Source organism: Silurus meridionalis, chromosome 26 (assembly GCF_014805685.1).
Source record: "Silurus meridionalis isolate SWU-2019-XX chromosome 26, ASM1480568v1, whole genome shotgun sequence".
NCBI classification, from domain to species: Eukaryota; Metazoa; Chordata; class Actinopteri; order Siluriformes; family Siluridae; genus Silurus; species Silurus meridionalis.
Genome location: NC_060909.1, coordinates 6,941,855 through 6,968,098, shown reverse-complemented (window position 1 = coordinate 6,968,098; position 26,244 = coordinate 6,941,855). Strand labels below are relative to the sequence as shown.

Genomic DNA, 26,244 nt, shown 5'->3' with positions numbered 1-26,244 from the left:
TTATTATAAACACATTTTATTTTTAGAGTCATGCAGGAACATGGGGCATGAGATCACATACAAACAATTAAATGGTGAAATAGCACCATTATTCGAAAATAATTCACTTAAAAGAAGACAAGAGTAAACAATTTAAGGCTGATGCAAACTTCGACCAAACCTATACACAACAGTACACACCATGATCATTGGAAGGTTGACTTCCCTGAGATATAAACTTAAAGCAGAGAAAGAAAGCTTTACAATTTCCCAAATGGACACTTTTAGTGGAAGTCTTCAAAAAGATGTTTTAATGAAAAAGAAAATGTAATAAAGAAAATTTAATACTAACATACACAGCTGCAGGAATTTAACAGTATAACAGCATTCATTTACCTTCCCAACATGATGGCATGAATAAATAAGACTAGTAGAAGTAAAAAAAGATTGTATGTAACATTGTGATAAGAAATGTAACAGTTGTCACTTAATCGATATACATCGATCTTAGTGTTTTACAAGTCTTCTCTGATGCTTATAAACACGGCATTGTCTGAAACTTGAACTGCTAAGAACACACAAAAAAGCATACATGAAACCTATACATAATAAAGGATAAGGAGACACAAGACAAATTCTCTAATGATCAAAACACCTCTGGATGTGGTTCTTCATTGCTTGTGTATAGACTAGATGTACACTCTCAAATGTTTGCTTCATTCTGCCTAAATTTATTTTACATAGTACATGGCTATTTATCTTATATATATTACTGGGAAACCTAATGCACACCTGAATCCCATAAACATGTATTGCTCTCTGGAGCTTAAATAAAGTTCAGTATTTCTTTTTGGGTAGATCTTTAAATCTTGCTATATACCTACATGCACATGCATCTTCTATTCCAACACATTGTAGTGCAATATATTCATTCCAGTTGACTTAAGAGTTCTTTAGTAGATGTCAGGCTTCAGTCATAAAACTGTTAATGTTTTCATCAAATATTTAGTGTAATCCTTTACCTTTTCTTCTCTGTGTTTTAACAGTTTTAAAATTAAAGTAACTGTTTATTGTAAATGTTGTACACGTTGCACTATTTCACCTCCAAATCTAACAAATGACTGTACATACTGTAGGTCCAACCAACAGTGCAAAAGAAAGCATAAATATTGTACCGAGAACAACATGACATGACTTTACTTGTGATCAGTACAACATGAGTGTCTGGATGGATGATACTCCAAAAGGGTTCCTAAAGACAATTTTACACCTTAAAGACATAGAGTATTATAAAAAAGAATTATTAACACTGCATCTGAACAAAGAGACAAAAATAACTAAAAAACATAAAAACACAGTGCATCACATTAGGGCAGATTCTTCTGGAAAAAATGAAACAGGAGAATAATATTGAATAAAAAGAATATAAAAGCTTATTTAGCTTAAAAGGAATTCTTCAAAAATCATATAATCATTCTTGTTTGTTCACATTTTACTTGCCATTGCTTTACAAGGTAAAAAGACAAGAGAGTCATTTCAGAGTGCTGTCCAAATCACGAAATCCGCCAAAAATGTCATGCCTGTCACAGCGGTCTCAAATACTGAAAGAGCACGGCATGCTGGAGAAACAAGTGTCGGATGGCACTGCAAATAAGGAATACAGATGGCCACAAACTCCTGGCTTGTCCCCACTTTCCTTATTATAATGGAAAGTGAGATTATAGGGTTCCTATAGATTTAAGGCTACAGGCAGATTTAGCTTGCTCATGCATTACAGCATGGTTCAGGTTTAATCACACTCCAGAAACTCATAACTGGCTGGCAACCTCCTCATACTCCTGCAGTCTCAGGACTCCTTAAATACACTCAGATAGGACTTCAATCTTGTCAGAAAGGAGCAGCGAGCTGCTCTCTGTTGTGTGACTAAGGTCAGTGGCCTTGCTCTGACTGAGCTGCAGTGTGATCTTCTTAACGTCGTAGTCATGCAGATGCTCCTGCACCAAGTAGCGCTCATGCTTTATGCGGTCCTTAACTTCTGATGGCACGTCAGGGATCAGCCACGCCACAAAGAACTTCACCACAAACACCACATGCTGGTCAGAGGAAGAAAAATTGGTCTCAGATACAAACTTCTAGTATGCAAATAAGAATTTATCTACGATAGATCTAAAAACAAAATCACACTATTTTCACCTCCATGATGATAATAAAGGCCATCTTGGCTGCAAGAATATGCCAGAACTGCATGGTTTGTGAATATTCCCTCTGATGGCCTGGTGGATAACGGTAGTCTCGATATCTACAACATTTTAAATACAAATGCAAATGTATGACTATGACAATCTAAGTCAAATGTAGCAGAGAATGCACACATAGGTACCATAAGTACACATATGAGCAGGTAGTGTACATTATTATTAATATAGTAGTATGCAATTTAAAACACATTTAAGAGAAAATAAAATAATATAAGATAGGATAGGATAAGATAAGAACAGATAAGATAGAACTTTATAAATCCCGAAAGAAATTCCTTTGCCAGAGACTGCTTCAGAATACAAGACAAATTAAATACAAATAAAATATAACTGAAAAATAAACGTATATATTCTATATACACAAATGTATTAAAAATACAAAAGTTGCAAGTAAACAGAACATTTTGTGCATAATATTTATATTACTTCTTCTACTTAATTTAAGTAAGTTTTTATAGAAGCTGTGCCTCGTGTTACAACATTTGAACAGGAATATGCACCCAGCCACATACCTGCATGTTGTGATGATGGACTCATTGAACCAAGAGGGGTTCTCTTCATCATCTGGTTTGTTATCTGGATGGAGCTTGGCGATTTCATACACAGAAAGACTCTTGTTAATGTAGCCTTCCATAGTAGTCTTATTACCAGTATGGTAGACGTACAGGTACACTAGACGAGGGATCATGTCAGAGGTAAAAGCCATGATGAAGGCCTAGGATGAAAAAAAGTGCACAAGTAAAAACAAATGTTTTTTCCAGATTTCTTTCTTTCTATCTTTCTGGCTGCCAATAAATTATGCCATACACTAATGTCCACTATAAACGAAACACCTGTAACCCTAATTGTTTATGCAAATTTTTAAAATGGAGCAGATACAGAGAAAGAGCTTCATTTCATTTTCTAACTAAACATCAGAATGGGGAATAAATGTGATCTTAGTGATGCTGATTGTGGCAAGTTTGCTGGTACCACGGACTGGGTTTTTTTGCAGTATATTGTATGGCTGCAACAACTAATCGATAAAATTGATAATAATCGATAACGAAATTCTTTGTCAACGAGTGCCGTTATCGATTAGCTGGGCAGTTCACGTTAAGAGTTAGCGTGACGGTAAGAAAACACAGATGTCTGTGAAAATCGCAGGAAAAAGTGTGCGGCCCAAATCATCCAAAGCATGGTACAGAACATTTTATAGTAAATGCAACAAAGAAAACTGTACCTGGAAGTTATGCAAAACTGATATTGTGTGGCATGGAAGTACCACTGTGATGCACAAGCACGTGAAAAGAAAACATACTGGTGTCATGGATGAAGGCAAAACATCAGCATGGTAAGCAAAACTTTATAAATCTCATCATGTGAAAATAATGTAGTTTAATTTACATGTATGGCATTTGCTAGAGGCCCTTATCCAGTGCGACTTACAACTGAGCAGGGGAGGGTTAAGGGTCTTGTTAAAGGGCCCAGCAGTGGCAGATTGGTGGTGGTGGGATTAGAGCTGGTGACCTTCCAATCCAAAATCAAATGCCTTACCCACTGAGCCCCCCTATTGTGTAAACTGTTTGTTTGCTATCTTCAGGACAGCCTCACTGGATCTGTTCTGGCGTGAAACATTTGCGCAATCATCTCGCTTGCGACATAGTGATAGTTAAATTAAATTGGTGCAAAAACCACTAAATGTAAAAGCAGCAAATAAAGCAGCAAACAATTACAGTTTTAGTCACTGTTGTAGTTTTCAGCAAATGAGTATACATTTGTACACCCCTGCATATTTTTTTCTTTTTTTTTTGTATTAAGCCTGTAAGCCTGCTGCATTTCTTCATTCCATTATGTTTTTAAAGCATTTGTCTACTACAAAAGTATGTTATCCTTTTTCATATTTGATTTGCTGTGGCTTTACTACGTTCAAATGCGTGTTTTCAATGTTTGTATATCTAATTTATGCCAATATTTGATTATTATACAAAATTAAATTAATTATGAATTCTAGATGCTTATATCTTCACAAAAACTTTCTTTCGGCTTCTCCCGTTAGGGGTCGCCACAGCGGATCCTCCGCACGTTTGATTTGGCACATGTTTTTACGCTGGACGCCCTTCCTAACGCAACCCTCCCCAATTTATCCGGGCTTGGGACCGGCACTGAGAGTGGCTGGGGATGGTTCCCTGACCGGGAATCGAACCCGGGTCGCAGCGGTGAGCACTGCATCTTAACCACTAGACCACCAGGGGACCTTGTTTATATCTTCACAAATAAATAAAAAATATCTGCATATTTTTTAAAGAAAACTGTCAAAACATTTTATATATATTTTTGAAGCATAATTGTCAACTTGCCATCTGCAAAATACAATACAAATGTTGATTTACACAAACTGCTTCACCTTGCATACGTAAGCATGAGTGAATTTCAAATGTGGCGTTTGCATTTTTTAAGTACACATTGATACAGAAAAAACACAAATTAGGGTTTTTTTGCAGTTATAATAAGGAAAACATCAACAACAACAAAAAAAAAAACGTTAAAATAAAAGAAATGTATATATATATATATATATATATATATATATATATATATATATATATATATATATATATATAAAAATCTGATTATGCTGGTATAACAATAACATTTTATATAAAGGGTTTCACTTCGTTACTTTTTTAAACCTTTTTGCTTTACATATTTTTTTTTACATATGCCCAAAAGTAGTATACCAAAATATGTCTGCCAGTATATGTCTGTGTAAAACTTAATCGACAAGCAAAATAAAAATGCACCTTCACACTGCCATAACTCATGACAACATATAGCTGGAAGTTATTGAATCTGTGTGTAATGTAGGTGATGTGATGTAATTATATGATAAGTGATGTGTGACTACCAGTAAAGTGAGAGAAGTTGGCTGGTTTCTTTTTTCCCTGCCTGTGAAAAATTGATTGGTTTTCCACAAATTGTATAATTAAATTGTTTTTCTAAATCAGTCAATGAGATTCCTCATGCTCATGATTACTGTTTTAAATTTCTTACATAATTCTTTTTCGCTCATCTGGATATCAATCATAAAAACTGGCAACGTACTAAATGATAAAGCCAACTAGCAAGCTGAGTAACGTGATTTCAGAAAAAAAAAACTCAGAAAGTTAGAGAATGACCCCTGACTTTTGCTACTCACATTTGTGACAACAGATAAAATAGCCACCACATTTAGGATCTCCTGCCAGGCTCCAATATTGCGTGCCTTGGCGGCAACCGGCCTACGGAACTGTGTTGTAAACTTCCATGCATCCACGCGCACTTCAAGGATGTTGTTAAAGAGAGCGAGTAGTGGAGCAAGTGGAAATGAAGCCACAAATAATGTGATGAAACCAAACTGGATCACTGTTACAATAACAAAACAAACAATCAGACAACAGCAAATAACAGTACACATTAAAACATGCACAAACAGAAATCACAGCCTGCATGAGAGTAAATCTGAATTGATGAAAACATTTAGTTTTATATTTAAATTTATTTATTATAACTAAGTTTATCAGGATTGTATATAGCTAAGGGAAATTGTATATATGAGTGAAAACATACCCATCTCCAAGTATTCGTAGAAAAGACCAAACTGGCCAAAGCTTTGTAAGTCATGGTCTTGCTCCCATCGGTTGTACCGGCTCTCTGGGTGGTTTCGACCTTTCCTGCTGATCCACCAATTCTTTAGTAACCTGAATTTAAAAGCAAGTCAGGTTGTTTTTGTGTCATTTCCTTAAAAAATACAATATGAGACATCTGTAATAATTGATGGAATTAAATGCTGTTAGTGTTTTGTTCCTAAAAAAAAATCTGAAAAATGTATTATTATAAGAAATTTTTTAATATTGCCTGATCATGATTTATTTGCTGAAGAAAGTGAGAATTTAAACCTTTTCAAGTCACATAAATACAAAGTACAAAATACAAAAAAGCTGTAAAGTAATACTGACATTCTGCAGGTTGTTTTCATTAGTTTCACTGCAAGTACTAAATTATCTATTTTACTAAATCAATTATATTATTAATAAATAATTATATTTTAAATGAATAATAAACTGATTTATAGATCATGGGGACACTCACGGTAACAAAGCTTCCTGTATATTTCCCACGAGTTGTTTGCCTGTCATGACAATCACTAGCTGAGTGGTGAGCTCTATCAGACAGCCTCCTGGAGCACACTGCAAAAAATCACATCTGGAAATTACACATGCAGCTGTGTATATTCTGAAGCAGTGCACATGGAATCAGATTTAACACATGAAGTGAATGTGAAATGTGCAGTATACGGTATGATTACAGAGGATCATACATCACAAAAACAAAAAATTCAGATTCAACAGTTTTATGTTACATTTTTATAAATAGGAATGCAAACAACTATACAGAACTAAACATAAGACGAAGATAATCTCACCTCCTCATTTCTCAGTTTAGTCCACTTTCCATACATGTAGTGGTAGTTGCCTGGGTAACCCACAAACTTGCCTTTAAAGAAGGCAACATAGAAGCAGGAGGAGTAGTAATTGACAAATTGGAACATGAACATCTTCATGGTCAGCTTGTTCTCATATTCCAGATGTGTTTTGGGGATTTCTGTAGGAAAGGTTGAAATATTCAAGTCAGAAATAAACATAAATAAAGGACAAAGAAAGTAACAAACAAAATATAAAACAGTCTACAATTGTCATGTAAATATTATATGCTATACTTGGCTTTTGCAAAGAAAAATAATGCTTGCAAAGTATTAAAATGTGAAAGTGTTGAAAAATGGAAAACCATTTTTATATGGCAGTAAAGCTTCATCTTACCCATATCAGTGATACGTATAGCCACATGTTCATACAGCAGGTTGAGGATGAGGATAATAGCAAAATTGATGCAGGATGCTGTAACTGAGGTGGCCAACTGTGGAGTAATCAGAGACCCCACAAGCTGGATCTTGCTGGTCGTGCTGTCCTTCATGATGCTAGCAAAAGCTGCATAAACTGCTAACCTGTATGCAATCACTCCCATTATACAGGCCACGATCAGGAAAGTCTTAAGAAGAAACAGATCACTGATTATAGATATGGATTTGGTGGTTCAGTTAGGAACAGATATATATATATATATATATATATATATATATATATATATATATATATATATATATATATATATATAAAATGTATATTGGATTATCATAGTTGTTGCTTTTGCAAACAAGTACATCGACTCACCCAGAACAAAACTGTAGCTCCAGAGAAGCAGAAGCGAGCACACTTGCTGCTTAAAGGCAAATATGGCTCCATTTCCTGAGATAAATCAATGCATTTGTCATAAAAACTACTTAAAACACATTGACTATTTTCAGATGTTTCAGATGTAAAATCTAAAATAATTATTAGGTATTAGTCAAGCAAAGATAATGTTGAGTACAGCAAATGAGAGAAAGTAATTTTTTTTTTAAAGAAAAAGTGAATCACCACAGAGTGAATACCCCACTGCTTTGAATTACCTGTGTGACACGATTGGGACGGCGGTTGGTGCACTTCAACTCAAACTCAGGTCTGATTTGAAGCTGCTGCTGCTCTTCTTCAAAATCCACCAAATCCCACTCGTACTCCAGCCTCGCCTGCCTCCGCTTCCATAATTCCAGAAATAGAGTTACTGCAGGATCGGAAAAGAGTAAAAAAATAAAGAAGCCAAGAAGAAAGAATGAATGTTAACAATGGAGCTTTGTAATAAAAATAGTTATAGTGTATTGCTATTTGGCTAACTAGCAGGCTGGAACAGTCTCCTTGTGTATGTGATATTTTAAACATTATCATCATGAGAGAAAGATCGCTCCGGGACCTCTAATTAATATTTTTATCATGCATCATTTACGAAGACCCACTGTGCATGTTCTGCTTTAAAATGCACCAATTACCAAAATTCAATCAACTGCCCCAAGTTGACAAATTAATCAGACAAATAGTTACCAAATTGGTTCTGCTTCATTCAACCCATTTATGTATTTCTATCCCATGAGACCAGGTTGGTGTACTCAGTTTGTTTATGTTTTATGTTACAGTTGACAACCTGTAGGTGGCAGAGTGGTGAGAATAACCTTACCCCAAATTCCCATGAAGATGGCAAAGAACACAGTTCCCTCGTTGTCAAACAGATGGGATTGCTAAAGAAAGAAAGTAGAAACATAAAACTGCATGAAGACACAAGGTGTTATTAAATTGTGATGTGGTTTGATTTTAAGAACTTTTAAAGTTCTTGTGACCGCAAATTATTTGTAGATATTATTGACATAGATTTATTTATGAAATGGGAATTTTCTTAGTACTATTTGCAAATTATGCAACTATGTAGCTAAATATAAAGATAAAGGCAGCTGGTAAAAATCCGGTGCATATTTAGTATAAAATATTTTTCCTAATATCTATTTAATATCCAATGTGGATCCTCACAACTTGCAAGCTCAGGGCTTACTTGATGTTAGGAACTGAATACCTTAACCCAAATTCCTAATTTAGGCATATAGAAGTACAGATGGACAGCGAGACATTGATGACAGCAAGCTTACTCACCCATGATGACAAACAAGTTGAGTTGAGTTTCCAGTAGGTGCACTTCTTATCACACAAAGGACACATGACAATGGTTCCGCCAATATTGGGGTCGCAGATCTCTTTACTGAATAATCAATTTAAAGGGTAAGAAAAACGGTCTGTCTAAAAATGGCATATTTATAAAAAAAAAAAAAAGACCCAAACTAAGAATATTTTAGATCACAAACTAAGATAATGTACATCAATATCAGTTATGGTTTTAAGTGGTCAAGCAAAACACAAATGGTTTCTGTTTTCCACTGAGATGTAGAACACTATTAATAGCATCCTAACCTTGTTATGTTATCATCATAGCTGAGTAAACCATACACAAAACAGATGACACCCATGACAGCAGCAAAAAACAGCATCTCTGTGTAGAAGCCGAGCCAAGCAAAGTAGATGCCAATCTTCTCACCATAGTATTTCCTGTTAAAGGCAGACAGAAAACTTTACTTTCACTACATACTGATATACAAAGTGCAAACTGTACCGCAAGCCAGGAATCAATACTAGGGTCTGCTCAATTAATGTAAAATAATATTCACGGTCAATTTTCAATTTCAATGTAAAAAATTTACAAACATTTTGTGTGTTTGGTTATAATTCATGCAAATAACAAATATGTTATTGTACATTTATAATAATTCCTGAACTGAGTACACACAAATGCCACTTTTTTGTTAGCTAACATTGTGAGATATTTGTAATTTCTATTATTTACTCCAATGTTTTACAATATTTTCATAAGCAATTAGGAAGAAATAATACAAGCTTTGCTTTAACCCAAGTGCGTTACTTCCACTTGCTTTTAGAATAGCTGCAAATTCACAAAACAATGAAAGGGTTACAATCATAGTACATTATTCAGTTAGCTCAAGTTTTATCTTGTATATTTATTGTTAATATAGCACACTGTCAAATTTAAAACTTGGCAGGTACACTATGCAAACTTTTACTGTCAAAGCCCAGACTTAATAGTATAAAACATGATGTATGGAAGGAGGTGGAAACAACATAGTTTAAGTATTGGAATGTTATCCTACATGACCCCTTAAATATGCCAATTATAAAACCAAAAACAGAGTTGAAATCTACACTGCACTAAAGACTGATACATTGGGACTGGAACCCTAAACACTTAACAAAAAAAATGGATTATGTTTTATACTCTTGTGTAGGTTGCATATTGACAGTATAGTTTTTTTTTTTTTTTACAAACCACATGTCTAATGTCCCTTGTAGTCACCATAAATGCCACAAAACCGATTGCCCAAAATGTGTTAACACAAAATTGTAGAGTGAGAGATGGATCTTTTTTTTTTAAATCTCTTAGTGAACTTCACTGAACTTCCACCAATGTTGTAACTATTTTCTTCCTCATTCTGTAATCTTTTCATTTCAAGTACACTGCACATTTCCCACATGTTCCAATAAGCAAATTTCCCATATTTTTATGTTTCCCCACACAATTGAAGATGTTCCCACCTGATTAGGTTGAGAGGTTGTTCTTTATAGAAGCAGAGAAAGCGAGCCCAATACTTATACAGGTGAAATCTTTCACTTTCACATTGTGGATCATTTGCTCTCTTCCAATAGCGGCACTGAAAATCGAACAAACACAGTGTACAATCAGCAATGCAGCGCTCGTGTCCATTAAAAGAAGTGAAACTATAAAGAGGACACACAAGAAATGCTGTTCTTACATCATGGAGCGGGTAGGCATATGTGTAGGTGCCGTTGTTCAAGAGTCTCTTAATTCCAGTCTTTTCTCTATCTACTCGATCCTTCTTGTAGTATGGACATCTTGTAAGAATATAATAGACCTAAATGAAGGTTAGAGAACAAAAATGACACAATTTGTTACCAAAGAGAGCACTTTCATTTAAACCTTCCTAACTTACAATCCTGTTGCGGGTGGAGGGTGGGAAGAAGGTCGCCCTGTCCTCAATCAGGAAGAAGTCGACTTTGTTCTTGTTGAAGGGTGCAGTGTAGTAATCAGGGTCAGGATTCATGATGTTCCTGGGAAGGCGGATAAGCTGTGTGAGCCAAGCCAGTGAGATTTCCCGTCCTTTCGGGATGTCCGTCTTCTTAAAAGGCACCTTGATCTTCAGCACTTCTGCATAGGTAGCCAAGACTTCCCATGGTGCATGAATTTTCAGATAGTATGTTTTATGGTCATCTGAATCCTTCAAAAATACAATGAAATAAAAAATGTTCATTCTCTTTTCCTGAAGTGTTTACTTTAATATGTGGTGTTTCTGCTTTTCGAATCAGACTCTCACCAGTTTATCCTCAGTCTCCAGCTCCAGACCTGCATCTTCAAGGTTGGCCTCAAACTCTCTTCTTCTCTCCTATAAAGAAGGCAGAGGCAGATTCATAAACATGCACTCTCTTTCTGGTTCTCCACATCCTTAAAGATGCAGGATCGTGGATTGGCTAAACTAAATTGTGCCTATTTGTTGCTAGCTCTATTTTTGTCGACATAGCATGAGTGTATGCATTGTGCCCTGCCATGGACTAGCACTCCATCCTGTGTGAAATTCCACCTTGAACATATTGCTCCCAGGTTTTGTTTTAGCTCCATACAACACTGACAAAAAAAACGTACTGAAGGTGAATCAATATACAGGAAATGTTTTGCATTATTACAAACAAGCCCACTCATGAAAAGAACGAAAGCCTTCTAGAAGGAAAGGAGACAAACAATTTTTTCAAGCAAAATTTTATTGCCTCCATGAGTCATGCTATTACACTGGCATTTGCTCTTACTTTAGGGATTAATGTAATATGTTTTAAAATAAGTTAACTGTGTTGTCTAGAATGGTGTGACTAGACAAGAATTATTGCTGAGCTCAAATTTCCAATTAAGCCAGTGCATATGACTAATGTACTAAAAAGACTAAACAATGCTGTGTACTGAAATCTCGCAAGAACACATACAACAAGAACAGAACATAAACTAGCTGATCATGTGGCCTTTGTAAATAATCATTTCCTAGATTATTTTTAAACTGTATCTTCACTGCTGCAACACTGTTAATTGTGTGAAGACTGCTGGCAGTTTCTCAACCATCACCATGTTACAGAGAAATATGCTGATACTGACTCCAGATATCAGTCAGAATTAGAAAAGTTACTCAGAGTACAAATCCATTTGAATAAAAGTTCACATACCGCTTTCTTGTCTCCGTCTTTCTCGTCAGTGTAAGACAGGACAAAATCGATGCGTCGTATGCCATCTCTGAAATACACGGAGTCGCTGTTCTGCTGCAGTTTATCAATCTTTAAAAGATTTTACAAAAGAGAGGTCAAAGAGGAACACATGCAATACATTCACATGTACACACGCTACAAATATTATAACATGGGGTTCTCATTCATTAACACACATGCTGATTAATCAGCAATTGCCCTTAAATGCCTACAAAGTTTTCGTATAATGGTGGTACAGAACACTTTTCAAGTGAGAGGTCAAAAGGTCAGGGACTACATCCACAAATAGTTCAGTTACCAGGACATATACAATATACAAACCCACTCTGCACGTAGACAGGTTTGCATTTTCTTATCAGCTGCTAAACACAGTATTATTAGTAGAACGATAAAAAGTAAGTAGCTCTTGAGTACTGATATAATGCCCTCTTGTCTCTGTCAACAGAAATCATGTGTTAAGTAACAGGCCACATATTACACAGCTTTATTATTAATGGATCAAGAAACATCTGTGACAAGTAAAGCACATAGACACAACAGTTTATTCTCAAGATAATAACATATTGAACAGCTCTATATAACCAAAAGGAGCTTTCAGTGATGCTTTTCTTTTGCATATAGAAATAACTATAAGAAATATAAAGGCTTGAACTATGAATTAATTATATTAAATATAAAATTTAAATAAAATGTATATGTCCTGATCAGACATATCTACACATGGCCCTATCTGTTACAAGAAACACAAAAAAAATAGAAAAGAATGTACTGTAATTTCCGGACTATAAAGCGCACCCATATATAACTGCATGTGTGCAAGACCGAGGAACATGTCCTTATTATTTTCTGATGCTCATTTCTAAGTTTCTTTGACTAACCCGTAATGCTGTTGCAAAGAAAAATAAAAAAGCACGAGTTTTGAAAACCTGTCTGTGCTTATATGATTTCTGTTGCAACTGGAGTTAGTGAGCTCTCCCTTCACACCTCCCTGTTGTTCTGAGCTGTTATTTTTAAGTGCTATTGTTGCATATATTTTTATGCACTGTTAAAAGTGTATCAGTCATCAGTATCTGTATTCTAAACCAAATTTCCATTACAGGCCCTGTGCAAATAGTTTTAAGTACAATGGACATTAATATAGTATTTAATTGGGATTACTTGCTACTACTAATTAATTGGAAATATACAAATGCTAGCGTTCTCCATGACTTAATTACTGTAAAAGCCTTTGTCTGCCTGCTAATTAAATGGGAGAAAACTAATCCATATGAGTTATTTAAGAAAGACACTGTAAGGCTTATTAATACAGAAGTCCCTCAGTTCTCACTGCACTCAATCATTCTTCAAAAAGCCATCAGTATGAGTTATTGTGTGCTATTGATTACTCCTGACTACGGCAATGCTCCAAGGCTACCAGAGGCAGCAATTAGAGGCAGTAGAAAAATTCTGTTTGCTCTTCAGAGTCTGAAAATCTACCTAAATCATTTTACTGAATGGAAAACAAGCCTATTTAACATAATTCACATAAACTATAAGACTAAATACACTAGACAGTGCATACTTTAATATCCACACACTGTTCAATGCATTTTTTTAACTACCACATTATTAGATAACCACACACAACATACCCACTTATTATAATTGTAAAAAGAATACAATATCTTAAAATCTTATTCTACTATTAATGTGCGTGTCTCCTGAGCATACCTCAATTTGGGTCAGCATATCACTTACAAGCTAGTTCTTGAAAGAGTCCTATAGATATGGTGAACAGCACCGATCTAAGGGATTCATGCTGCATGCTGTGTTTTTATGACTCACACTCAAAGCTGGCCTTTCTTGTATCCTGAAGATAAGAGTTCCGCTAGTTCACTCCCCTTACATCTTGTGTTCAAGTAAAAGTCAAAACGCTTCTGGATACGCCCTGTTTTTCAGCCTGGATCCTTTTAACAAATTGTTTTATTTCTCCCAAAAAACAGAAAAGATTAATTATAGGGCTTTATGGTTATATGAGTATAACTAGAGCAATCAGTTTGTTCTGCTTATCTGCATACAGCAATGCCACGCTGTACTTTCACAGCAGAAAGGTCAGCTGTATACAGACATATTAAAAATTATTACATTTGCACATCCAAAACATGTGAAGATATGACCGCAGTTCATTTTCCTGAGATAATTTCACCTTTATAAATATTATGGCATAACAATAAAGCAGAGAGATTATAAATATTTAGTCTTGTAGAGATAAATGCTTTAAGTGCCTTTTCATACTGACTAATCAAAGAAGTTCCACGTGTTGTTTGCAGGCACACTTTATCCAGCTTTTTCTGAAATTCTGATTTTCATGTTGTGCTTAATTAATATGTATTTTTCATATCAGACTTAAATCTTATAAATATTAGATCTTTATTTTTTGTTTCCTTATATGGTGCTTAAATGGAGGCTTAATGTAATCCATTTTGTATGGTATTCACTGGAGCTAGTTGTTTGGTCATACCATGGTTTCAGAGAGCTGAGATAATGTCAATTCAAAAGTATTTTGCTTAGAGTGCTTTCCAGTTTAAATGCAAGGACAGCACACCAAATGGATTGTTCCTACAGAGATAGGAGGATAGTCAGGAAAGCAATAAGAACCTAAAGTCATGTTCTTAAAAAGTCATCATGTTCTAAAATCCAAAATTATGCAATAATAACTACTTCTAAAACGATTCCTTGAGTAACTCAAGTAATTCAAATACAAAATAATCATCGTTTAATCCATTTAACGGCGCACTGTGTTTCCACAAGGACCATTATTACCGACGTACCACCTGCTAAACTCTGGAGAGCTCCGAACAGGTAAACACAGAAGATGCCGCAGAATGAAAAATGGAAGAACGGGAAGAAAACAATGAGGGGTGAGGAGAAGATTCAGGTCAAAGAAAATGACAGTTTAAAAAGTTTGGGATCATTTCAAATGAAAACATTAAGAAAACACTGTACAGTGCGTTTACCTTTTTTAGAGTCATTTAAAATTGAGTTTTATATTTTTTTTATGATTTTTTTTTTAATTATACATTTGTATTTGCATTTTGATGCAATATGGCAATGAAATGCACTAAATGGGTTTAATTTTTACAGATATTCTTGTATGCAATATCAGCAATAAAAATGTAAATTTTTCTAAAAAAAGAAACTCAAAAACTGCCACAAATGGGCCCATTCCTAGAATGATTGATTCACAAGATGATAAATATCCATATCATTGCATCTAACACACATTTACAAATTACATACTAACACTAAGCCCCATTACCAAGGTTATAGTATAAAAATGTGCTATTTATGTTTGTATAATCTATTATAAAATACCTGCCAAAAATACTGAATATATTTATTTAGTATATTTCTATAAATTCCTCCGTTGAATCCAAGCTTAAGTGTTGATAGAAACCAAGAACACTATGACTGTACACAATTTGAATTAAGTACTAACCAAAGAGACACAAAAAGAATGACAAATTGCAGTTTATGAATTTTAAGTGACAAAAAAACGCTCACATATCATTCTTCTTGTATTTTTTAAAGACAGTATTATAAGGGTATTGCTTAATATAAACCCCATAGTGTATGGTAAGGGTTAAGTGTGCTAGAGATAGAACCTCTAATATTACATCTACAAGCTCATTGTGCTTCATAGACTCATATGGTGTTCTGTTACATTTCAGTAAAATAAGCATTAAATAATCAAGCTCTGAGATCTGGATGAACTATAATTCATATTAAAATACATTTTAGGTTTGCAAGTCTGACAGCTTATAGCAACAAGTGGATAATTCCTTTGGAGTTCAAAAGGAGGCCAAGTACATTTCCTTGGCAAAACCTATAATGCACTGAGCAATCAGCCAACCCTTATGCCCTGCCAAAAGACTGGCTGCATCCCAAATGACATCCTATTCACTGCATAAGCAATCCAGGTAGGGTATAATATAACAGCCTAGTATATAAAATAAAATTGTGTAGTATATAATATATAAAGCATAAAATAATGACATTGCAAAAAATGTTTTATTTATGTCTAGATAGCAGGAGAATGAGAATTGCAATCGCAAATGGAAGGACTACAATAGCTTTTTAGTAATAGCTAAGTCAGAAATTTAGACCTTGTAAATAAAATGACACAGTGTCATTACATTTCCATTTTTAGCAATGCAGAAAAGTGCAAATTAACTTGTCTCAAACTTTGCATACTCTTTAGAGAAATGCAACAGATTTGCATAATTTTCTATAAAGTTCAGAAAATAGTTCATCAATTTGAATTCTCACTTTAATAAAAATGTAATCTGGGTTTAATGTTAATTTCTTTTTCTTTGATTTTTTTATATATATATATATATATATATATATATATATATATATATATATATATATATATATATATATAGCAAACTGCAAACTGCTTGTACGGACAATGAGACACTTTGCAAGTCAACACAAGTTTAAATATCTGGTCTGCAAAACCCCTGATATCTTGACTAAGTGAAATCTAGCATAGTAAAGGTCTCAAAAAATAACCATTATAGATGAAGCTGAATAACTGGCAACCAAAAGGAATTAAATGAGTAGCCCAGACGTGTTTAACAGCATCTCTGTTGTATGCAAAATTGTAGCAACAGATGGGATACAATCAGTAATTGTGACAAATGAAGGCTATTCTTCTTCTTCTAAATGAAACACATTATATTTATTGCACAGGTTTTTCCCAAAGTATACAAAGTACTTTAAAAGAAATGGATGTGCACTTACCTCCCGATGGCCCGGTAATTGTGTTTCTTTGTCTGAGGTGGAAAGGACACTGCCATTATTGTCTGTGGATACACAAGCAGTCCAATTATGCAAAGCATTAAAGCACAAAGATCACGGTCAGATAAATGAACACTCAAATACTTTAAATGATCCTAACACTACAAAGCTTTGGGACAAATTGCCTAAATTCCTCAATATGCATCAGTGTAAAAATGGTGTACTTTATATGAGAACACTACAATTGCTACAAAAAAAATAGACACAAAAAGCTTTAACGCATTTTGTAAGTATGAAAAGTAATTAGTATAAATATCCTGACAATATGTATATTTGCACATATTGTGTTTGAACGGTATCTGCAAGAGTGAAAGAGAAAGTTTATAGGTCTGTGGTGAGACCTGCGATGTTGTACGGTTTAGAGACAGTGGCATTGAGTAAAAGACAGGAGTTGGAGCTGGTGGTAGCAGAGGTGAAGATGTTGAGGTTTTCTGTTGGGAGTGACGAGGATGAACAGTATTAGAACGATTTTATTCGAGAGACTGCACATGTAGGATGTTTTGGATACAAGGTGAGGGAGGCGAGATTGAGATGGTTTGGTCATGTTTAGAAGACGGACATGGGGTATATCGGTAGAAGAATGCTGAGGATGGAGCCACCAAGAAGGAGGAAAAGAAAAAGACCAAGAAGGAGGTTCATGGATGTGGTGAGGGAAGACATGCGGGTAGTTGGTTTGAAAGAGGCAGATGGCAGATGTAGAGAACAGAGGGGTACGGAGATGGATGATCCGCTGTGGTGACCCCTAATGGGAGGAGCCGAAAAAAGAAGAAAACAAAGAATCAACAGGTTACTGGTAGTTTTTTACTATAGTGCTAGAAACATTACTGCTGTGTAATGGGTAGCTTTTGTTTGTGGTAATTTTATAGGTCTTTTGATTTCTCATGCACCAGATAAACCAGGCCAATATTTCTTATAGCAAATCAATCAAGGAGCAGCTGTTCTCATTAAAATTCAGTATGGCAAATCCACTGAAATGGAATGTAATAAACATCAATTTAATACAATCTAAAAATGTATCTGACTTAGAGGTCAAATTTAAATTCTCTGACATCTGTGTTACAGGAATACACGATTTCTAACCACAAAAAAAAGAGGAAAAGTTAAAATGTTACAGGCTAAGAATGTCTTACTGTGAACATGTGACATTCTTAGCCTGTAACATTTTAACTTTTCCACTTTTTTTCAGAAACACTTTAAGATGTTGTTAAAATCAAATAGTATTGGCTAAGCTGGGATCCTCAGACCGGTCAGCTTCGGGAATGTTTTTTTTACCCCCTTCTGGTATCTCTCTTTCACAAACACTCTGTATCACTAATGCTGACACTACAGATTTGCAAGAACGCTGAAGGAATGACAGGACTTCCTGTGGGTTGTGCAGGGAACCACAGACAGACAACTGCAAAACACTGCAAACCTAGCTGTGCAAAGTTCCACCCAATCCCCACATACAGTCACCATGTAAAGCAGAGGGAACTGTATTGCACAACAGAAACATTTAGAAAAAAATATAATTACTGCTTACACATGAATACATGTCATGCAATCTTGTTTTCTAACTGAATATATATATATATAAGTTAGAAAACAAAATTTGTTTCAGCAGAACATAGATCATTGTTAATGAAGAGGTTTAGCAGTTATGCACGAGACAAGCATACATACATAACCTAGATAGTCAAAAACATGTGGATGCATGACCTTCACAGCGTACAATCATTATATTATATTATATATTATATATTTATTATATAAAGAATGCTCTATCAAGACATGCTTTGGTTTTGTTATAAAAGAAGATGATTTTTTGATAAATACATATGGATGTGAAAGTCAGATGCCCACATACATTTGGCCATATACTGTAGGCATAGTCTTTTCATGTTTTAGGATTTTACTTTATTTTTAATTTGGAATAAAATAAAATGAATGCCACTGCACTCAACATACTCTTCAGCAGTTAAAATATTAAACAGATAATACAGTGAGCCTTTAGAATGTGAAATAATTACACACACCAACACACTGTAAGCGAAGTGTACAACTTCAGTTGCCAGGCTGTTGAGCGGGACCTCGATGTTAGTTGTTCAAATGGTGTGGGAGTAAATGAATGGAAGGTCTTATCAGAACCTCACACAGCCCACTCTGTATGTGATGGTGAAATGTGTGTCAAAGTGTGTTGGCCTTTAGCTCACACTCTTACAGACACAAATATAATACAGTTAGCAGACACAAATATTAAAACAGTGTGGCACACAAGTACACACTAATTACTTACAGGATCAGAAATTAAAGGGAAGTTTAGTCTGTATGAATATAAAAAATAAAATCATGTAGGAATAGGGAATAAGCAAACAAGCCATGACAGCGAGAATCAAAGCCCAGGCCTTGACTTGTAGCAGATGTCAATACAGAGTGAGACAAAGCGGTGGGCAGACAGAAGGATGTCACATGAAGACACATTCCGTCCATACCTGTGAGAAAGGTCTTCCTGTAACCTGTCAATACTGCAAAACCATCTTAACCAGGAAGACAGAAGCACCAAGAGTTCAGGGCAGAGAAACAAAAGACAAGCAAAGATATATTTTGGTAATAGAGAAAACAATATAAATATTGTACCAAAAAAAAGAGGGCTATAGAAAAAAAAAACACAATTTACAATTAAATGCAATCTACATTTCATAGCTCACAAAATTTTGTATAAACCTTTTCTGAAATCCAACTTTGTAATATGAGAGTTCTGGATGATAGCCAGCAGATTACACCTCTTGTTGTTGGTGCTATAATATTGCAGGTGCCAGGAAAAGGACACCTGTTACACCTGGTTACAGAATATCATACTTACATCACTGTGTCATATTAAGGCTAACATAATGAATACAATCAAATAGGGTCTTAAATACATTATTAGTTTTGTAAAAATACTTTCAGTTATCCTGAGTTTGAACAGTTTATTAATTGGTGTCTGATTTGTAATAACATTTAAACTGTAGCGTTCGGACATTGTGTTTAACACTGTAATGGACCTGTGATGGAAAATGTAGTGTTTCCATTAAAGGTTTAAAGAGCCAAGAGTCAGGACCATTGTACAAGCAATAGTAAAGAGTACACAGACAGTATGCAAATATGTCTTATTCCACTGCCATGCTCCCTTCACTGGCTTCCTATAGCTGTGCAAATATTTAAAATCTTAACACATGATTAAAAGACTCATAAACACCAAGCATGCAGTTAAAAATAATTATTATACTTATTAGGAATTACTAGACCTTCTTATCTATCTACCCCCATGTCCAGACTAACCCTGATGTAGACAACAAAACATATCTGCCAGATGCTTTACATGAATATGTAAATGAATATGCAAATGGTGTCTTGAGAGCTATCAAGTAAAAACATCTTAAAAACACATAGTTCTGTTGATTTTCAATCACTACACAAAAGTTCTACAGCAGGTTGAAGAGCAAAATGAAAACTGGCTCTTTTCCAAGGTTTGGATTCTGCTCTTGAATTTCATAACTGCATTCTTTTAATGCCAGCAACTCCAAAACTGTTTTACCTGAGATCTTCTTTATTTCGAACATAGGCCTCCTAGAATCAATTGGGTTTGTTCTGATAACACCACAGTTCTCTACATTCAGGCTTAGCTTATAATCCTACACCAAGCTTAAACATCTGAGCTCACCCAGCTCTATATAAAGGTTCCCTTTCAGAAAAAAGAACGACTATGTAAATATGGTCTTATGCTGTATGATAAGATGGCAAATCCACCCATGGCCTTGTTTTACCTCAGTGCTCACTTTGTTCATCTTCCTGTCTTTGTAATATTGTACCAATGAGGGTTGCTTGTAAAAGTTTGATAAAGAACATTCCTATTTCCACAACTGTACTACGGAAGCACATTGGTGTGTGCGTGTATGTGTGTTTGTTTTTGGGTGCTGTAATTATACGGACATTTCACTATGTGCTATTTTTGTTTTCTGGTCCCATTTGATTGTCATATCTGAGGTGCTGGTTTGGGTGTTATTCGGCAGGATGTGGCAATTCAAACTGTCACTGCGTGAATGAGTGTGTATGTGTGTGTGTGCATGCATGGTGCCTGTGATGAACCTACACCCCATTCAAGGCCTGAGGAAAAGACTCTGGATGCACTGAAAATTCCCGGTCCAAGATCGAGTGGTTACAGAAGTTGAATTGTATTCAACTGGTTTTGTGTGCTATATTTATTTATAGTACATTAACAAAACTGGTCTGTTAGTATTCATGTTAAAAGCACATTTTTATTTCTAAAACTCACTTGTGTGTAACCTTCCTACTTCACAGATGGCTACTAGAAAGCTTATCAAAACTATAAAACAGACAAACCTAATTACAGAGTCTTGTTGCCATAGCAACCCTGGCTCTCTTCTTCTACCTACCCCCAATGTGTTTGCAATGATCTCAAAGGCACATGCCAGAGTAAACAGTCCCAGAACACCGGTTATTTTCCGTGAATGGTTTTGTTTGAGTTTGGAAATATCGGATTGCATTTTGTTCAAACATGCAGAATGCATCAATTGTGTGGATTTAATACACATCTCACATTATAGCAAACGCTTGTTTGTTTTGCGATTGAAGGACAGCAGAAATGTCATCAGTCTAGTATTACCGCTATATCAAATCTGCATCGCATTTTGAGACATCAGTGACCAGACCACCATGACTTTTTTTTAACATGCTGCTTTAATTACTGATAATGAATAGCAACTAATATGGCCCTAAGCCATCCTCTTGTCCCAGCATCTAGTCTAAAGACTAAACAGTGTCTCAGACACGCACACACACACACACACACACACACACACACACACACACACACACACACACACAATAAAAGGTTCACAAATGCACACACTTCAGTGTTTCCATATGGCCTTTCTTGATTAGAGACCGGACAAATAATTGTGTGAAACACCACACTCAGCCACTTCATTAAACACAAGCGTGTCAGGCAGATCTATGTGCTCCATTTAAGAGCTCATTCTGTTCACCGTTTGAATTCTGTTTAAACAAGCCCAGGCTAGTCATGCTTGTCTGGTTTAACTCGATCGCACTCAGCTACACATCATTTCTCAAGTTTCTGGGAGAATCAGATCATGCTTCTCTTTTATACTTGCTAGCTTGTGAGGTATGTGTTGATGAAATATGAGTCCATGTTACTTTCCCTGGATTTCTTTAACAATGCGTAGGTCACATGGGCTCCAAATCACACACGTTCACGATATTTTTTTAAATATACTCTATAACCTTTCAGGATTATGGTGCTTCTAGTGTTAAATTAAGCATCAGGCAAATTTGCTGTAATTTAAATAAAAATGTCCTACTGGCATGAGATGATAGGAAACAAAAAAATGCCAGAAATCCACAAAAACTCTAACAGTAACCTGAGGTAAGGACCAAGGCAAGTTATTTTATTTGATGAGTTTCATACAAATAGAATATAATTCACGTACAGTAAATTTAATTTTAAAATTGAAAACTATAGTATTGACTTTCGTCCAAGGAGCGTCTGTAATTTCATTATATGACCAATCTTCAATATTCCAGATTAAAGAACTGCAGCACTGCTGAACATTTTTAATTTCGCTGAGGATTTTCTTCACCCATCACTTGTTTCAAAAGCTGCTTGGTAAACAACCTGCCACAAAGACCTGGAACCAGGGTCTGCTGACTCATACCAGTTCCACTTATACAGTGAAGATTCAATGTTAACCACGATGGACTAACCACAGATTTTCAGCATCAGCCGGACGGCAGTAAAATACCATAGAATATCCTCTGGAGTAGAGTCCAATCGCTTGAATAACTGACGTTATATAACTGCCTGGTTTCTGTTTGTTTTGGCCTACGCTCTTGCAAGGCCTTCTTTCATTTGATTTTGTTGACGGATCCAAAAGGCTAAAATAACCTTGCACTGCATGCAGTGGAAAATATACCAGTAATGACTCACACCTCGCACTGAATGATGTGATAAGAGGGGTGTTGGACTCTCGTATATTTTTCAGGATGGAAGTCGCACCATGGGGAAGTGAATTATAAAACAGAGGCTAAGAAGGTGATGATGATCTTCATGTGAGCTGGTGCCTGATAACTGCTGTCCTCACACTAACAGAGCATGTTCTCTCTAAGCTTGCCCAACCAATGTATAAAAATGCTGCTGTTTCAGGACAAATTATATAAAGATTAAAATATTGTTGGAGTTATTGGAAAGTAATTGATGGTGCCATGGTGTTGTGTGGCTCATACAGAAGGTAAACACTGTTCCCTAATCAGCCTTCTCTTTTCCTCATATGGATGAAAAAAAAATATTATACAGCGCAGACACTGGAGACTCTGTCATAAATTATAAATAAACAAGAATCCATTTTTGTTGGATTTGTTTTGTTTTTAACATCTAGATTACAACATTTAGATTACAAATCTCTGTAAATGAGCTGTAAGTCTAGAAATGCTATTTATTACACTAAATGAATTAATATAAATATTTCGTTTTAATTACAGCTGGCCTTACAGCTTACTATCACAGTGTCTGGTATACAAAATAAAATACCTTCTGCCCAATAAAATTGGACAATTCATTGTGGTGTAAATAAATTATATCATACATGATGAGTGAATCCTGCATTTTACTCAGTGTTTCATGCTCAGCACACTATCAGTGCCTCTGAAAAAACAAGATCTCTGGTTAAGTTTACAGTGTTTAAGTTGTAGGGTTGATTTCAGTCACAGCCATACGCCCGGTAAAATACGGTATGAGGTCATTTTACAGGATATGAACAATATAAGCATTGCTCAAAATGGAATATGACCTGAAATGCCAGACCTCTCTCTCTCTGGTGATTCAGTCTTGGTTTCCATCTGGGTTTAGGTAATGTGATTTCGTTGTGATCAAGAAAAATCTGAATTGAATTACATCCAATGAAGTGGATCTATACAGTGACACGCTGTATGGGTTTATGAGTGATAATATTTAGAAATTGTGTTCGATTGAATTATTTGTTGCAAAATTCACCCAGACATGTGCTTCAGTCTGGATACATATAGACAATTATCTGTCATGGAAATAATAAATATCCACAATGCCATTTAGATATTTGGGCTAAATCCAAATGACTAACTTTTCTATATAAAAGGCACTATAGTACATAAATATTGAGGCACAAATAATCATACTTCTTACTATATGCCACATTCTACCTCTGGACTGTTGTAAACAACAACAACTACAATAAAACTAAATACTTGTAATAATAATAATAATAATAATAATAATAATAATAATAAGTACTCACTATAATGAGTAAAGATGAGCAAATTTTTCCTGCACTAGTCAGCAAGTCAAAGGCTGAAATACAAATCACTGTTAACTCCCTATATTTGAGCCCTACGTAGTGTGTTTAACAACTGCTCCAACGGTTTGTCTAGTGCCCTACGTTTCCAACTGGGAGTCGGATTGAGACGCGAAAAAAACCAACTGTGAGAAAACCGCTCCTGGGTGTAAACTTTCACAGGTTGCTTATGGTCCAACAAACCACAAACATGGTTTCAGTTGAAAGACAGCCAAGAAATTATGTATATTAGAGATGTATATGATATATGTACGGTATAGTTGAATAATATATTATAATACAAACGACAAAAATAGATCTACATATAGCCAAGCTCACTTTCTCTACCCAAAGAACCCCCACTAACCACTATGTCTCAGCTTTCCTGGAAGGAGTGAAGTCGGTGGTGTAAACGTGAATAATTTTTTTATGTAGTATAGTTTCTATTGAGTTTCTCTTTTGGCCGTATGGTTCTACCTTCTAGATGAGCGTCCGCTTTGTTTGTCATCTCCAGAAGAGTGGCATCTTTCGTCTTTCCCGTTATCCGCTTCATCTTATCACCAAAAGAAAGCAGCTTCGACGCCTTTCAAAGCCGAGGTTTTGCTTTTCACTCCCGTAAACCGCAAAACATCCCGCTGTTAAAGCTTCCACGAGTTCATTTCGATCACAATCCACTTTCCGGAAAGGAAAAATCCTCACTGGATCCAGTCCAGGTCACAGATCCAAAATCTGAATCCGCGGCAGACAGGGCGAGGATTGGGTCCTAGATCACGTCACACAGCCTATACATGTGCACTACATTGTATCCACTACTGTACTACTATATACTACCTAGTGCACTTGATATTAAAAGAAAGCCATTTGAGTTCCAGCCCATGGTGTATTACAATGGGGAGTGGTTTAAAAAGCCAATTGTTTTTAAATCAGTTTAATACAATTTTTTTTTTTAATGATGATGATTATTATTATTATTCTCTTCATTTTCTGAAACCTTTTATTAATGATGGGTCATAGTCACCAGGTAATGAATTATATTAAAATTTTAGTCAAAATGTGTTAAATGAGAAAGAGAAAAAGAAAATTATATATTTATATATAAATTAGAATAGAATAGGCTTTATTCGTCACATATACATTACAGCACACAGTGAAATTTGTTCTTCGCATATCCCAGCTTGCTCGGAAACTGGGTTCAGAGCGCAGGGTCGGCCACAATACGGCGCCCCTGGAGCACAGAGGGTTAAGGGCCTTGCTCAAGGGCCCAAGAGTTGCAGCTTGGCGATACCGGGGCTTGAACCCCCAACCTTTCGATCAGTAACAAAGAGCCTTAACCACTGAGCATCCACTCCCTTACTTATTATAATAGGTTTATTAGATCAGAGCATCACAGGGCATTGTAAACATTCGTTCAGGTTTAATGGGTCATAGCCTATAGTTCCTGAAATTCTTTATCTTGTATAATCAGTGTCACATTGTAGATCTTCTCTCCAACACCCGATGCTCCAACACCCGATGCTTCAACTGTGCCACACTTCTTGTTGGCGTACTAGCAACAGAGTGAGAGTACATGCTCTAGTTCAGGGGTGGCCAACCCGTGGCTCGCGAGCCGCATGCGGCTCTTACGTTCCTTTCGAAGTTTGTGTGTTTGATTTTTAATGTGCGTGTTCGCTTCGCTTAAGTTCAATATGGTATTTTTAAGACTTAAATGAGCTTGCCCCTACTGGGAAACTTTGCGGTATATCAGACCTTGGCATGAGGCCAATCATAAATTACAGGGATGCACCGAGAATTTTCGTAAATACCTAAATCACCGAAACAACACGGCAGAAACACAATTGTAATGACGCAATAAAAAAGCGCAGCAGCACACGGTTATCTGGATAAGAGCAACATGTCTGCGGTGTGCGGAGAGCGATGTGCAAAACATGCAATGCTGAAATTTCAAGAGGGGGTGTATCTGCAAAGAGT

The 26,244-nt window shown here is 35.7% G+C and overlaps 1 protein-coding gene across 3 annotated transcripts; it reads right to left on the bottom strand.

Moving 5' to 3' along the window:
• ano5b (anoctamin 5b) lies at positions 1–25,038 on the bottom strand. Of its 3 annotated transcripts, XM_046840357.1 has the most exons (21): positions 24,754–25,038; positions 19,384–19,428; positions 16,856–16,917; positions 12,029–12,136; positions 11,137–11,205; positions 10,756–11,040; positions 10,558–10,677; positions 10,340–10,455; positions 9,146–9,280; positions 8,831–8,936; positions 8,364–8,424; positions 7,765–7,916; positions 7,487–7,561; positions 7,076–7,304; positions 6,682–6,860; positions 6,348–6,445; positions 5,826–5,956; positions 5,416–5,621; positions 2,750–2,952; positions 2,173–2,278; positions 1–2,072 (listed from the first exon to the last, which is right to left on the bottom strand). In XM_046840357.1, exons 1-21 carry the CDS (start codon positions 24,827–24,829, stop codon positions 1,836–1,838), a joined length of 2,799 nt encoding a protein of 932 aa, XP_046696313.1. In that variant the 5' UTR covers positions 24,830–25,038; the 3' UTR covers positions 1–1,835. The 3 variants fall into 3 exon arrangements, with proteins under 3 accessions (XP_046696313.1, XP_046696314.1, XP_046696316.1); XM_046840358.1 differs by lacking the exon at positions 19,384–19,428 and having other exon boundaries at positions 24,754–25,037; XM_046840360.1 differs by lacking the exons at positions 16,856–16,917; positions 19,384–19,428; positions 24,754–25,038 and adding an exon at positions 13,778–13,967.
• Between the last annotated feature and the right edge of the window lie 1,206 nt (positions 25,039–26,244).

What these genes read in the sequence shown, in the direction of transcription:
- ano5b (XM_046840357.1), bottom strand. Translation starts at nt 24,829, where the DNA reads ATGAAGCGGATAACGGGAAAGACGAAAGATGCCACTCTTCTGGAGATG. An exon ending in CAACTTGTTTGTCATCATGG is followed by an intron (nt 8,425 to 8,830) that starts GTGAGTAAGCTT and finishes TTCTTTCTTTAG; the next exon opens with CAATCCCATCTGTTTGACAA. An exon ending in TTTTATCTGTTGTCACAAAT is followed by an intron (nt 2,953 to 5,415) that starts GTGAGTAGCAAA and finishes TTTTCATCCTAG; the next exon opens with GCCTTCATCATGGCTTTTAC.